This window comes from Struthio camelus, chromosome 15 (genome assembly GCF_040807025.1).
Source record: "Struthio camelus isolate bStrCam1 chromosome 15, bStrCam1.hap1, whole genome shotgun sequence".
In the NCBI taxonomy this organism is placed as follows: domain Eukaryota; kingdom Metazoa; phylum Chordata; class Aves; order Struthioniformes; family Struthionidae; genus Struthio; species Struthio camelus.
The window spans coordinates 19,679,697-19,694,689 of record NC_090956.1 but is presented as its reverse complement, the minus strand read 5'-3'; the positions used below and the strand labels follow the sequence as shown (position 1 = coordinate 19,694,689).

Below are 14,993 nucleotides of genomic sequence, written 5' to 3'. Positions count from 1 at the left end.
GAGACAGCTGCCCAAAATGGAAAGGGCAGATTCTGTTTTATTAGCCAGAGCGCAGAGGAAGTGAAAAAACGAGTCTTCTGCAGTGTGTGGTTCCCCTTCACGTGAGCCCAAGGTTTCCTCTGCCCAGTTTGCTCCTGAGCTGAATTTGTTGTTCACGGACCAGGGCTGGTGTGACTGCTGAGGTAGATGTAACCCCCTGAGTGGCTACTGATTTTCTCCTGTGTTATGAGTACTGTCCAAGTATTTCTGGGCCAGAGGGAGCTGTTTGTTATTAAGCAAAGCCTGGCGGAGGTGACTGGAGATTTCTTCCCTAGTAGGAACCAAACGAAAATGTAGTTTGTTTATGGTACTGGCCATTAGGTGAATTTATTACAGCAGCCATGAGCAAATCCTGAGGGTCCCATATCTAGACAGCTTGAAACAGTTTGGAAATTTGTTCTCCAGATTATTAATCCACTAGCAACTCTAATGAAAGAAGGGGAGTAAGTCACTGTGCATCTCCTGGTTGCACTCGTTGTCTTACTAGAGAGGCCTTAAAAGGCTCCCCTGATGTGGAGAAGGGGGGAAGAGTGGAAGAAGAAGATGTTGGTCACAGAGGACAGAGGAAGGTAAGAACTTGAATTGGGTGTAGGAGATCTAGGATATATGTCTGGGAAACCTCCTGAGAGTCAGGATGGGGATGGGCCAGAGCAGTCTAAGGGGAACTCTTCTGCTGGAAGTGCTCTGCACTGTCCCAGCCTACTCTTGCCAGGCAAGCCACTGGCCTGTGTACCCTGGTCTGCCAGCCAGCAACTGCAGCCCTGTGGTGTGGCTCCCCTTGGTGCTTGCTGCCCAGTTCTGGCTGGACTGTAGGCTCTTTGGGACAAGGACTGTCTCTCTTCTGGGTTCCTACAGCACTGTGCCTGAGTGGGGCGAGAAACCATACCTGGGACTTCCAAGCTGTCCTGTGATGAAGCTGGTAGCAATGCTGGACAAGGGACAGAGCTGAGCCAATGGGTCTGGACAGGTGTGCAGAGAATTTAGCATGACTAGCCCTGTCATGTTTTGCTCCATACAGGCCCCAGTCCTAAGGCGAGGGCTGGGAGGAAGGTATATATTACCCCAGTGGCTGCCCAGCTCCATGACATTGAGCCCTTGAATTAGCAGTAGAATGTGTTGGACTAGTTTTGAGCATAGCAGGGAAGGAGTGGTGAGTTACTCTCAGTTACATCTGCCTGTGTGCAAGACCCTGGTACTGGAGTGTGTTGTGCTTCAGCATGCCCCGGAGAACATCTGCTTCACTGCAGAGAGAGCGAGCTTTCTGCATCCTCTGCCATGCAGGCTGGGGGAACCACAACCAAACTACCCTTCCCCCCCTTACCCCACCCACTAGCTCCTTGCCTGCCTGTGGTACCTCCAGAGAGTGATGGTCAGGTAAAGCTCCTTCGCCTGTGTTGGCAGTAGGTTCCTAATTGTGGAGCGTCAAGGTCATTTATCTTGGGAGAAAATCAGCAGCTGTGCATTGGAGTGACTGATCTGGCATGGACAGGCATGCAAGTGGGGTGATGGAAGGCCTGTGCATCTCTAGGCACTGGCAGACAGCCCTCTTTGTGCATATGGTTCCCCAGGGTGAGGGTGCTACCATGTTGTTGCAGACAGGAGCCCTGGGCGATATTGTCCTCTCACACACAGTGGAGCGGCCCCATCCAATGATCCTTCCTCTGAACCTCCCCCTGCCTGAGCCTGGCCTGAGACTTGGTGAAGGGACCTAGTGATCATATCAATCATTGAATGTGGCCGCTGAAAGGGAGCGGTGACACCAGTCAGCATTTGCCTCTGAAGACTTGACTTCTTGCTGATTTTCATGATGCTCTGCTGATTACACCAGCTAGGAAAAAGGCCCCATTGAAGTATGGTGCAGCCCATCCACCACCCCAGATGACCACTGTAGGCACCACTATTGCCTGGGTTAGGGAAGCGTGTTTATTTGCTCTGGGTTAGAAAGATACCTCTTTGGTATGTACAGCACCATCCCATGCATGCAGATAGCCCACAGACTACCCCACACCCCAGGGGAGGAACCTGCTGTTGGGACAGCGGTGCAGCCTGTGCCAAAGCCGTCACTGTAAGCATCTGCAGGTTGTGCCAGCCACTTTCAGCACCACCTTCACCTGTCAGGCCTGCGCTGCCTGCCTCCTTTGCCACTCCTGCTGTGGGGGCCAGGCTGGTGAGTTGAGGCAGTGGGAGGCACTGTGTGACAGCAAACCAATGTGTCCAGAGTGGTGGGTCCAACAGGGGACACTGAGCAAAGGAGTTGGCGGGATGGCAGCCAAGAGAGGAGCTAAGTCAGTGGGGTCCCAAGGAGCTTTAGTCCTTGAAGTCCAGGTAGGCTGAGGAGCAGAAGCAAGTCTGGGTCCATCCCTGCCCTTGCATGCAGCATACTGTGGGGAGATGGCTTAGGAGAATGATTGGTCTGTGAAATAAGAAGAAATAGCAAGGCCAAGAGCAGGATATGCCAGGCCTTCTGGCTTGTCTTTCCCAGCATCCTCTTGTGTGAAAGGGTAGCCTGAGGCTGGTGACACAGCCCAGCTAGCAGGTAGCGTGGAGCTTGGCTATTAAGAAATGTGAAGGGGCTTGGAGGAACTGGAGGGGAGTGCCAGGGAGGCTGGGTTCAGCTCGCACCTGTTGTTCTCTTCGTGCATCTGGGACACTTCAGTGGAACCTGCCTCAAAACACGGCACAATGTTGGCAGCATGCACCACATGGACCTTGTTGCGGGGTTTCTTCCTCAGGAGGCAGCTGAAGACTTTTTTGAAGCCCTTGCGGAAGTGCTTGGAGACCAGGGCATAGACAATGGGGTTTAAGCAGGAGTTGGCATAGGCCATGCAGTGGGAAAGCAGGCGGAAGGCATAGGTGGCCTGGTTGAAGGGGAAGTCTCCATAGAGGTAGCGAAGGATGACCACGTGGTAGGGCAGCCAGCACAGGCAGAAAAGGATGGTTACTATGATAATCATCTTGGTTACCTTCCGCTTGGCCTTCTTAGACTCTGACATGTCCTCCAGAGGGTCCACTGCTGTCCACAGGTACTTGATGGTCCTGGTGTAGGAGAGGCTGATGACCATTACTGGGATGACATAGCCGAAGACAAATGTGCTGGTGTCCATGACCTTGCGTCTCCATTCCTCCCAGCCAGGCATGCAGATGTAGCTGGACTCCCACTCAATCAGGTCATAATAGCTTAGGTAGGGCCCAGCAAAGACCACGGAGAGGCCCCAGATCACAGCCATGGCTGCCACTGCATTGTAGGGGGTCCGCAGCTCCCGGGAGCGCAGCGGATAGCGGATAGCCAGGTACCTGGAGGGGAGATCAATGCAACCAGCACTGAAATTGCGGCCAGGCTCTGTGTGGCCACACAAACACTAGGGACTCCTGCTTTTCTGTGGCCCGAGGGTTTCCTTCATTTTCATGAAGGTCCCTGAGCAATGGCCCTGCATGTTATCTCACACCCTCTTTGAGGGTGTGAGGCCCTCTTTGAGATACAGTCCTGGGTAAACCAGTTTTTCTAGTGAGGATGCTTCTCCTCTCCCCAGCCCCAGACTGGCTGACTCCTCCATATATGACAGGGTGGGTTATGACCCTAAGCTAGAGCCAGAGAGATGAGGCTGTGTAGACCATGCAGATCACTGTCACTTGGGCTACAGCCCAACTTATCCAGTAGAAGAAGGTCTGAACAGAGGTTTCAAGGCCTGGGGAAGTCTCATGGGGTGATGGGCATAGTGAAGACTCCTGTACTCTGAGGGCACGTCACCAGCCTTCCCCAGGTTTCAGATCAGGCTGGCATGGAGGGGATTAGCTCATGGGAGCTGGGATGGTGGCAGCCCCAACCTGGGCACCGGAGGGGCCAGGCGGGTCCTTGCCTTTTGACAAAGTTTCTCAGACCAGCCCACAGCAGCCTGTCTGCTCTCCCCCAGCAACAGCGGTCAGAAATGGCGTTTTGGCCAGCCCTGCTCCCACACCTCCAGGCAACGCTGTGGGACAAAGCTGGTAGAACTGCTCTCGTGTTCCACTCTGTCACACACATCAGGCAGAAGGGACAAGCAGCAGATGTGAATTCCTGTATTTGTCTTGACGTTCCTGCAGGAGCTGTGGAGTGCATGACAGCAAGGATAGAAGAAGGTTTGGTGCTTGTGGGTAGGGGATGGAGAGGAGCTGTCAGCCCAGACAGGAGTCTGTCTCTGCTGCAGTCGCAGCCTGCCAGCATCCACAGAATTATGCTGATTTTATGCACTGTAAGGCACACAGAGCAGGTGGATAAGACAGGCAGCTGGTGTAAAGGGTCATGCGTGTGACAAAATTGTGTTGTTTGCTCCTAAAAGCTCCCAGCGGCTCTGTGAGAATCATTTCATGTTGCACTAAAATGCAGCCACCTCTTGGGTGGAGCACTGCAGTACAGCGCACATGTGCCACCAGAAAGGAAAAGAACATAGGCACTAATGCCATGCCAAGATTTCCTTTGGGGAGTGCTTTTGAGACGCTGTGCTCATGCCAGCTGGGTGCAGGGAAGCAAGAGGCTTACACCTCAGAGTCTTCAGTAGCAGTCTGAGCCAGCCGCTCGGTCAAGAGTCTGCCAGGGCTTGTCTCTAGATTGACTGAGGAGAGACCAGCATGGTGAAGGAACAGACAAGGTGGCAGGGGCAGGGAGGCCAGCTTTCAGGGAGCATGGGAAATCTCAGGTCGTCCTTGTGCTGACAGCCAGGTTGTGTTCCCACCAGCAGGTGAGTAGATTGGGAGATTTTGGGGGCTTCACCCCTCCCCCCCAGGGTGCTAGCATCTCAGAGTGGGTGAACTGCTGGGGTATCAGATTGTTGTTTGACAACAGGTGCCTGTTTTTGCAGGTGGCACCTGGGAGCAGGATGAAATGGAAGGGTGCTGGGAGAAGAGCACCATGCTTCCTGCAGGGTGGAGGTTTAACCCAGCCCAAACTTTTCCCCTTACCGGGACTGGGAAGTACTGATACTAAAGCTTCTTTCTGCTGGTAGGGGCTGGCAGCACCGTGAACTACCTCATCCCAGAGGGCTGTTTGGCCCTGCCTTGTCTTGGTACCCTTGGAAGCAACTGCAACAAGCAGGATAGGCCAGGAGATGTTCCCATGTATGGTAGGTAAGGCTGGGCATTTACCCCAGCGCAGAGCTCTTCCTTGTCCTGCACCGTTACTACAGGAGCAGAGCGGTTGACACATTAGTATTATACTAATGTAGAACAAGGCAGTGTCCTTGGGAATGATTGTCCTTGGGAATGAAGGCACTGGTCATGCCTTGGGACCAGGGTGGACAACATGATCCCCCAAGGGCCTGTCCCTGCAAATCTGGTGGCCAAATTTTTGGCTACTAGGCTGCCTGAACCCAGCTTTTGAGCCAGCATGTGGTATAAGTGAAGGCACATGCTAGTCAAGTCTGAACCTGAAGCAGGATTGCAGTAAAGACAGGGTGCAAATTCTGGTAGTAAAGTGTGGTTGGCCTAAACCTTTCAGAAATGTATTTCTCTGCTGCATGTTCCTGTGACTGGAATCAGGGTCACTGCTTAAATTGTGGCAGGGCTAGGCTTGGCCCCCATGACCACACTAAGGTGAAAGCTGCTCAGGGAAATACCAGGAGCTGCAGGCTGAGCATGGACATTGTTCTGCATAGGGTGCTGTAGGGCTGAGGAGAGCTGGGGCCTGAAGAGGGGTTGTCAGAGGATAGGTTGTGTCCTGGGCCAGCAGCCCCAGAGAAATGAGAACTTTGTTTGCTGCAGGCATGAGTTTCTTTTGGATATTCATGTGGCTTTTCTTACAGTACTATGTTTGCCATGCTGCCATCACATGATGCTTCTCCACAACAGTGGCTTGAGGATAACTATTATCCTCTCTGTGCTATCTCTAACACAGAGCTAGGTGGCTCTCCCATTGGGACTCTGTGGCATAGTGGGGACCTGAAGTCAGGTCTGAGGCACCTTTACCACCAGTCGGGTCTTCCCTGGGGAAAGTACAGGCAGGATCAGCATGTGCTTTGCGCTCAGGAGAGCTGGAAGTGCTGCTCGGTGGCGTTGTTAGGGAAAGGGAAACACGACTGGTCCCTAGACTGCCTTTGGCTTGGACCACACCGTTGGGGTTTGAACCATCTGCCTAATGGTGATGGGCCACCATCTTCCCACGCTCTCCTTCCAACCAGGTCCTCAGACTAAATGCCTTCCCTCCATCCCCAGCCTCAGGGTGTCTTTAGACTGTTACCTGTCCACCGAGACGGCAGCCAGTGTGAAGCTGCTGGCATACATGGTGAGGTAGATGAAGAAGTGGACAGCCTTGCAGATGAAGGAGCCAAAGACCCAGCCCTCGAGGGAGTAGATGGTGGCCTGGAAGGGCACGCAGAAGACAATGAAGAAGAAGTCAGCCAGACTGAGGTTGAGGATGAAGAGGTTGGTAGTGTTGTGGCCCATTTGCCCATTGCGCAGCAGCACTGCTAGCACCAGGCTATTGCCCACTGTGCCCAAGAGGAAGATGAGGGAGAAGACCACAGGGACGATGACGCTGGCAGGGCTGAACTGGTAACTGTTGGAGGAGTTCCAGTATCCAGCCAAGCTGGCGAAGTCCTCGTGCTCTGTCATTCTGCGCTGTGTGGCCGTGGTGAGATGGAGCCTGGGGCAATACAGGCAAAGATGTGAGAGACTGTAGAAACACTGCTCAGCCTATTAGACTGGCTGATATGCTCATCAGCTGACTGTAGACAGCCAGAGCCCTGCTTTCAGCTCTGTAACCCATGCACTTTTCAGCAAGTTCCTGCTAATGCTGCTGGCCTGTAGGAGACATAGGGTAGAGTTAGCTTGGGGGTTAGGGATCCCCTGCTCCCCTCTTCTGGCTGTGGAACGATTCTGCAGCCCAGGTCTGGGTGCCTTCTTGGACCGACCGTGCTGCAAGTTGAAGTTTGGGGGAGAGGAGAGGCTGGTGTCTATCCTCATGGCGGGAGCAGAGCTTGCCTTTGTGGAGAAGGAGCCAGGGTCTCCCAGCTGGTCCAGCTGGTGGTGGGGACAGGGAGGGTGAGGTTCCTTCTCAGCAGTGGGCTCTAGCCCTAAACCAACCAGCTGGACAAGTTGAGACATTGGCTTCCCTCATACAGATACACAGGGTTGTAACCCTCACCTGCTCCCAGCCCTCTCATTACCTGCTCCTAGAATAAACACAGCACACTAGATGCAGGGCTGGAAATGCCTCTGGCAGTAGCAGCCACTATACAACTCCATGTTGTGCCTAGTCTGGGACTTCCCAAGGAGGGCAGCCCCAACAGGACAGTTCCTGCTTTGGTTTCAGAGTAATCCAGATGACAAGGGAGACACATATTCCCTCTCTGTCTCATGGGGCAGCCTGCCCCAGGGCTCAGGCTTTTCGTATCATTCCCCTTCCCCCAGAATAAGCACTTGAACTGAAAGTAGAAGGTGCCTCTGTGTGTGGAAATAGTAGCTCTCAGATGAGGGGTGAGGGAGGAAGAGAGAGATCTGACTAAGGGTGTGTGGAGGAGGGAAGGGGATGCTAGGCAAGCTTGAAGGACAGGCAGCAAAGCAGTTAGCAAGACGTCCACCTAATCCAAGGGACTGGCTCACTTGGAGACCTCTGTTCAGGCAGTTCATGCCTCAGGTCCTAGGTGCAGACTCCAGCTGCTCATTGGAAAGCTACATTCACAGGGCAGAGAAACTCCTTTTGCCCCAGAACCAACAAGAAGGGTGAATGCCAAACACACAGCATTTCTCTGCATAGACAGACCAGCGTAGCGGACAAGACTTTTGCCTGTAGACGGGAGACCTTTGGCACCGTGGCTAGGTTTGCATGATGAGCCCTGAGAGCTCATGGGAGAAGCCACTTTGAGTTGTACATAAGCTCATGCTATGCATGTATTTATGGATGTAACATAGTTTCTCTGCCACAGGCACAGAAATCTGTCTGCATGTTTTTTTCACTTCTGGAGCTGGGGGGAAATCACAGATATCTAAAGGAGCAGCTTCCCTTTGCTAAACACATGACTTGGGTTCATTCCTCTCCGCAGTGTTTGTATGGACGTGCTGTGCTTATCAAAGCGCGTTCCATGGCTGGCCCACCAGGCGTATGGAGATGGAAAAAAAACCTCTACAAGAAACAAGCTCTAGCTTGTGTCTTCTCCTTCAGGCTGGGAATTAGCAAGTGCTCCCTAGGGAGCACTGGCAGCATGAGTGCCTGAATCAGAAGCAGTGCCAAGGGGCATGTTCGCATGGGTCCCTGGCTGCAGGCATTCTTGGTATCCATGCAGATATGGGGATGTGTGCAGAGCTGCCTGCAACCACAGCAAGCCCTGTTCAACACTACCACAGCTCATGCTGCTCTAAGACTGTGCCTGTACCTCTGCAAGCATCTGCAGAGGCATCCACATAAAGTCTTTTGGTTGATCTGTCATGCACTATCCAGTGGTTGGTTCCAGTCAAATACCCTGCTTGGTACAGCAGTCTCGCCCCTGTCCAGGCAGTGGAGAGCTTGTGCTGTTATCTGGGAGCTGGACTCAGCTCTCTGGGACCTAGAAGGCACCTGCACTTCATTCACTGACATTTAGATTGCTCCCGTAGGCACTTAGTGATCCCAAAGTAGGGAAAGCAAAGGGTATTTCGCAGAGAGAGCCTCAAAGTCACTCTGAATGTGGATTTGCCTTGTGGCAGGTGCAGTGCAGAACCTTTACGTCCAGCTCAGACTCTACTGCTTTAGGGAAACCTCGAACTCCATGAATATGAAATGGCTCACGTGCTGGGTGGCAAAGCGATGAGGAGACTCCCTTGGAAAGCTGGGAGGGCCAGCACTGAAGTGGAGGCCATTTATTTTTGCTAGGTGTGATCTCAGCTCTGTCTTAGTGCATGAACAAAGCCAATTAAAATAGCAGCGTCAACGCTCAGTATAACTGAAAGCCTTTCCATGGCCACTGCAAGACCAGAGCAGCCCCATGCAGCGTGAAAGCATACAAGAAGTAGAGGAGCTCACAGTGGCCCTGGGCGAGAGTGGGAGAAACAGATTAATGGAGGCCTGTTGGAAACCGGACCCAGAGTCTGGTCCAGATTCTGGGGCTCTTCTCATGCAGCCTGACTCCCCTGGGACCAGGGAGCTTCCCTGTATGCAGGAGAGAGCAGTTGAGGTTGCTCCTGGTGTTTTATTCTTAGGTCTATTTGCTTGCATTGGTTTAGGCCGTGCTCGGGATTATACCCTGTGCACAGCTGTGGCACGGAGATCCTTCCACAGGTCTGAGAAAGGTACTAGCAAAGCTGGAGCACAGCTGACAGCTCAGCCAGAAACCAACTTTGTCTTACCGTCCACCCAGACAGTACCTGCGTCATCTGGCAGCACAACTGGCTGTCCCCACCCTTCATCCCCTTCCTTTTCATTACCAAACACCCTTCCTTCCCTACCTCCCTTGCAAGGCAGCCCAGCCACAAGCCAGCCTTCCTCAAGGGCTGATCTAAAGAGAAGAAAAAGGCAGGGAATACCTCTATATCCTTCCTGCAAATCAACACGCACCCCAAGGAGGCAACCCTGCAAGCCTCCCTTCCCTGCTGCAACCAGCAGTAAAATCACTTCCAAGTACTGGCACATCGCATGTCCTGGTTACGCTCCAGAGTTAACATCCCTTGATGTGCATGTGAGCACCTCATGCTTTACTTTGGAAAAACTGTTTCTGGCTATCAGGGAGCCGACAGTATCATCATTTGACCCTCCCCTCCAAGCTCATTTCTTAAGTGGGTAAGACAGGGAACTCAGTGAGTTTGGCGAGTGCTTTCCATGCACAACCAGTACCCAGGAGCACAATGCCAGGAAGGACACAGTGGCAGGCTGGTTAAGTGCCTGGCCATGTAGCCATGCCACTGCTGTACCTCTGTGTGCTCTTCTGGGAGGTTCTCCCTGGTGGCCCATGGCTTAGGAAGGCTGAGTAGTCCTTCAGTCCCCTTTAAAGACAGGAACTGAGAAAGAGGGCATGAAGGGCTGGGTTTGTAATTGGTCAGATCAAGTGGCTCACTGATGCAGCAGAGAAAGAAATCTTTTTCTCTGCTGGGTTAGTTCTGGGCCAGATCCACAGCTTCCTGCAGTCCCACAGTGCTGCCTGCAGAGACAGGGCAGGGATGGTAACAGGCATGGAGTGAAAGCAGGGCTGCCCCTTCTGGTCTCTTAAGTGACGTATGCCAATCGTGACACCTATACTGGGGTGCTGAGGTGCTAAGTGACTTGCAAGGAGTCGCCAGAGCGCAATGTCTACCAGTTGTGGTTTAGCATCTGCTCAGGAAGCTGCCTCCTACCATCCACCACTCTGCTGTCCCTTGGAAGCATTTTACAAGCATTTCACGCCCTGCCATTTTGAGAACAGGTTTATGAAGATGCTCCTAAGTCTCACTTGGTCCTGAACAGCCCTGACTAGCACTGAAAGGGAGTGGACAGAAGCTATGAACAGAGAAAAGGGAAACTGTGGGCAACAGGATTCCTCTCCTGCATCTGCTACGCAGGGTCAGCAGGGGCAAAGGAGGTGTGATGGGGAGGTAACGTTCCCAGGGCTGAGAACCAGATGCGTGGCAAAGCTGGAACAGGAACTCAAGAGACCCAACCTTTCTACCAGTGGTTCAGTAAAGAAAAAGCAAGGGGCACAGTCCCCAGCGCCCACCCGGTGGGAGTAAGGGAGTAAGGAAGCGACCAGCATGGACCCTCGGTGGGGGCAGGCAGTGGGTCATGCCAGGTGGCACCGTCCGGCTCTCTGCAGTGCCACGAACGCCTGGGAATCAGCACAACCAGCTCCTGTGCCAAGGGAAAGAAGGGCAGGAGAAGGCAGGGAAGGGGACAGAAACAGCAGGGATGGGGAGGTAGGAGCCCAAATCCTGCCGGGCTGGACAGCAGATGGAGGGAGAGAAGCAACACGGAGCAGGTGGTGCGAGTTCCCTCTTTCAGAGGGCTTGGGAGGCAGGACTCCCAGGCTCGCTCTGCGGTCGCCTTTGCCGTGCCCAGCACTGACTGCCTCAGTTTCCCCATTTGTACAGCAGAGCTACTAACACGAGGCCACGTTTGCTCTGCTGTCGGGCAAGAGCTACTAACACGAGTCCCCTTTGCCTGGCAAATGCGGGGGCTCAGCCTCGGAGACAGCACCCTGCGCCCTGCCGGCGCCCCGCCAGCCCGCCCAGATCCGCCCCCCCCCGGCACCCGGCGGCTCGGTCAGCCCGGGCGCCCCGTCCTGCAGCAGGCGCGGCCGCCCGCGCCCCGGGGTGCTGCCGCCCCCCGCAGCCAGCCCGGCGCCGGCTCCCCTCGCCGCCCGGCCGTGCCCTCGCCGAGCAAGGCAGCGGCTCAGCCTGGCGCCGCGCCTCGCCAGCCGCCCGCCCCCGCGGGCACCGGCACCCTGGTGCGGGAGCGCCGCGGCACCGGCGGGACCCAGGCGTCCGGGCGGCAGCGCCCTGCCCTTGCCGGCGGCAGCCTACCTGGCCCCGGTCCGCGCCGCCGCTCGCCCCGCCGCTGCCGCTGCCGCTGCTGCCGCCGCTGCCGCTGCCGCCGCTGCCGCTGCTGCTCGGGCAGAGCCCGCCGCCCCCGGCAGCCCCGTCACTCGCCCCGCCCCTGCCCCCGTCCCGGCGGGGACACTCACACTCACACTCACACTCACACACTCACACTCACACACACACACTCACACACACGCACCCCCGCCAGCCATACGTGCGCATCTCCCGGCACCCGCTCCCCTGCCAACACATGCAGTACGTGTGCACCCCGCCGGCACACAGAGCACATCGCCGCACGCACACCTCGCAGCCCCCCACAGAACACAAGTCAGACGTGCTGGCGTCCGCAAGCCCCTTGCACACTGACACACGCACCCCTCTTGCCCCCCCCCCCCCCGACAGCCCCTGACACACACAGGGGTTCACGTGCTCGCACCCTTCCCCTTTGGGAGCCTTTGGGCACACCTCCCCCTGCACCAGTCCGGCTGCGCCTCGCGCCCGAGCTTCGCGCCTCCGACCCATCCCTGTGCACCCCCCTCACCCCTTCCCAAGCCCCTCTCCATCGCCCACCACTGCCCAAATTTCTTCCCACCCCATCAACTCCCAACGCCCCCTTGCCCAGCACTGGCCTCCCTGGTCCCGGCGGGTGCCGGGGAAGGCCCTGGGAGTCCTTGGGGAGCTGCTAGCAGCAGCTGGTGCCCCTGGGGGGCCTTGAGCACAGGGGAGGGGACTGGATGGCCCACGGGGAACCCAGGAAGGGACCCGAGGGGACATTTCCTGCAATTGCAGCAAACCAGCAGTGCCCAGGCATCAGTGTGAGGCTGCCAAGCCCCCCCGCCAGCCCCGACTCCCTGCCCGCCCCCTCGGGCCCTCTCCCTGGGGAAGGGGCTCCTTGCATTTCCCCGCTGCAGCTCAGCCCCTTCCCTTGCTCTTCCCTCGCCGTGGGGCTGTCCACCAGCTGCAGGGCAGCCTCCTTGCCTCCAAGGGGTCCCAGCAGCGAGCGGAGCCCTGGGCACGGCATGGCCCTGCTGCGGCCCCGGGTGGCGCTGCTGGCTACTCCGCCAGTAAAGCGGGGAGCTGGAGATGGGGCCGAGTTCAAGGAGGCCCAGCCCAGCCTGGTCTACAGTTGCTTATTCTGGAGCCCCATGGGATGTGTTGGGGGTGTTGTGCCCCTGTCCGCAGTGTCCTTCTTGGTAGCCTTAGCCCCTGTCCATCCTCCACTCCCATCGGTCTAGCAGATGCTTTCTAGCATGTCCTGGGTGGGTGCCCTTCACCTGCCTCCCCCACCCACAGCTGTCCCCTCTGCTGGGTGTTTCTGCTGCGCTGGAAGGCCTCAAAGTGCTGACATGGCAGTGACCTCATGGTCCCCATCCTGGCACTGTCCCCAGGCCTGAGGGGACAGCAGCCACAAAGAGCTGTGTGTGGAGACAAGGGCAGCTCCTACAGGCTCCATCTGCTCTTCAGCCTTGGTCCCCATCTCCCTGCTGCACTGGGTGCTGTTGGGCTGGCTCTGCACAGCTGGTTCTCCCTCCTCTGGGGCAGCAGCTGGCTCCTCTGCCTCAGCCCCAGCTTCCTCCTGCTCCTGGCTACTGGGGCAACTGAGATCAGTGCCCTGGCAAAGAGATAGAGACCAGGCTGGGAATCGTCCCCACCTTGGTAGGGCGATTCGAGGAAAAGCTGCGTCTCCTCTCCCAGCTATTGTTTCCCTAACTCCATGGAGCTGGGGAGGATGTCCTAAAGCTGGACAGCATCGTTATCTCCTTTGAGCAGCTGGACGATCTCCACAATTAGGATCTGCCCATGGAGCACTGGTACCTGGCATCCCTGCAGGGCCTGCGCACACCCCATGTGGTGTCTGCTGGCTGGCTGATGTCCCCCATGCTGCTGCACTCTGGCATTGTCACCATTTACATCTAAATGCCGGAGGCCCTGTTGCTGCCCATGGAGGTCCAGGAGGCCCTGGAGCTCCACATCTGGGCAAAGAGGCTCCAGCACAAGTGGGGCTTGCAAAATTGCTGGGCTGGTTTGCCCCCCAGGCACCACGATCAGCCCCCAAAAAGCATCAAGCAGAGCTCCACATCCAGCTTCTCCTGCAGAATCCACCCTGCCCACCTGTGCTTCTTGGACCCACAGGCAGACCCCCTTCCCGCAGGACCAGATCAGCTGGCATGTGTCAAAAAATACTGCAAGGTCCGGCTTGGCACTTCTCCTGACCTAGTGTCACAATCCCAGAGAGCAGTGCCTGGCAAAGGGCGGAGGGCAGCTTGCCTGGGGACTGCTCCCAGCCAGAAAGCCCTGGTGCCCAGCAAGGCAGGGAGCGGGCCGGGGCCAGCGGTGGCTCTTCCCAGACAGCCTCTGCTGAGGCACCAGGCTGGAGCTGCAGGAAGGTTACGCAGAAGCTGGAGTCTGGCTTCTCCAGCAGGAGATCGGCAGCGGGACAGAGCTACGGGCATCGGCCAAAGGAAAACCTGTGCCAGGAGCCAGAGGTCGAGAAGGCCTCCCGTGTGCCCTTGCACCAAGCCCTGGGGGGACAGCACGTGCCCAGCCTGGCCTGCATCTGCCGAGAAGGTCTCCCAGGCCATCACCAAGAGCCAGCAGGAGAGGGTCGAGGCCTGGGCCAGTGAAGAGGAGGCCATCAGGCACCAGGAGAGTGGCTGGAGGCCAACGGGGACAAAAGGGGCTGGTCACAGGAGAACACGGTGCTGGTCAGCACTCATCTGCCTGAGCCCTGAGCTTCATCCCCCACATGCTGTGCAGCATACCTCTTAAATCCTCTTTCCACCTGTCCTCTGTGCGAGTGTGCTCCTCTTCTGAGCCTGGCTGCGCAAACTGCCAGTGAACTTCAGGACTTCAATGGAGGGGGACCCTGGGGAGCTGAGCTCTTCTGGTGGTGTGAAGACAGTGCTGGCTAGAGCTGGGGTGGGGGCTGTCCAACAGCTGGGCTCCCTGGGATGGATGCAGGGTCTGAAGTCCCTCCTCTACCTTCTCTCTGAGCCTGGAATGAGCACAGGAAGGGAGGGGGTTGGAGGGGAGCTGGGCACAAAGGCAGAGGACAGGGAAGGGCCAGAGGGAGAGTGGAGATTTCCTGTCACTCCTGCTCATGCTCTGGCCCCACGTGTTTCCTGCGTTTCTGTCCACGGCTGGCAGGGCAAGGGAGACTCCTGCCTAAAGGTCTTCCTCTTCAGAGCCCTGCTCAGGGCAGAGCCTGATGTGCTTAATCCAGGGTTGCCGAGCTCAGCTGAAGGGTGACTCTGACCCCTGTGCTCCCTCCTGGGGCTCCACTGTCCCCTCCTTTTGCAGGGTTTCTCGGCCTGTCCAGGGGTTGTGCAAGGATGCCTTTGCTCCACCTTCCCTCTCTGGGGTTTGAATTGCAGCATTTTTGCATTGGTCTGGATCTGTTCCATTTTCTAAGAAAAAAAGATAACTTGGCTGTGAGCACTTGTTAGTGGTTGTCATGAGCGAAAGCTTGGCCCAGAAGTGTATTTCACCTGTGAACCAACTAG

The 14,993-nt window shown here is 56.3% G+C and overlaps 1 protein-coding gene across 2 annotated transcripts; it reads right to left on the bottom strand.

Annotated features, from left to right (window-relative positions):
- Positions 1-1,941: 1,941 nt before the first annotated feature.
- On the bottom strand, positions 1,942-14,498 carry LOC104142262 (galanin receptor 2b-like). 2 transcript variants are annotated; one of them, XM_068908644.1, is made up of 3 exons: positions 14,253-14,498; positions 6,248-6,652; positions 1,942-3,333 (listed from the first exon to the last, which is right to left on the bottom strand). In XM_068908644.1, the coding sequence occupies exons 2-3, from the start codon at positions 6,619-6,621 to the stop codon at positions 2,595-2,597; spliced, it is 1,113 nt and encodes a 370-aa protein (XP_068764745.1). In that variant the 5' UTR covers positions 6,622-6,652; positions 14,253-14,498; the 3' UTR covers positions 1,942-2,594. The 2 variants fall into 2 exon arrangements, with proteins under 2 accessions (XP_068764745.1, XP_068764744.1); XM_068908643.1 differs by lacking the exon at positions 14,253-14,498 and adding an exon at positions 11,473-11,547.
- Between the last annotated feature and the right edge of the window lie 495 nt (positions 14,499-14,993).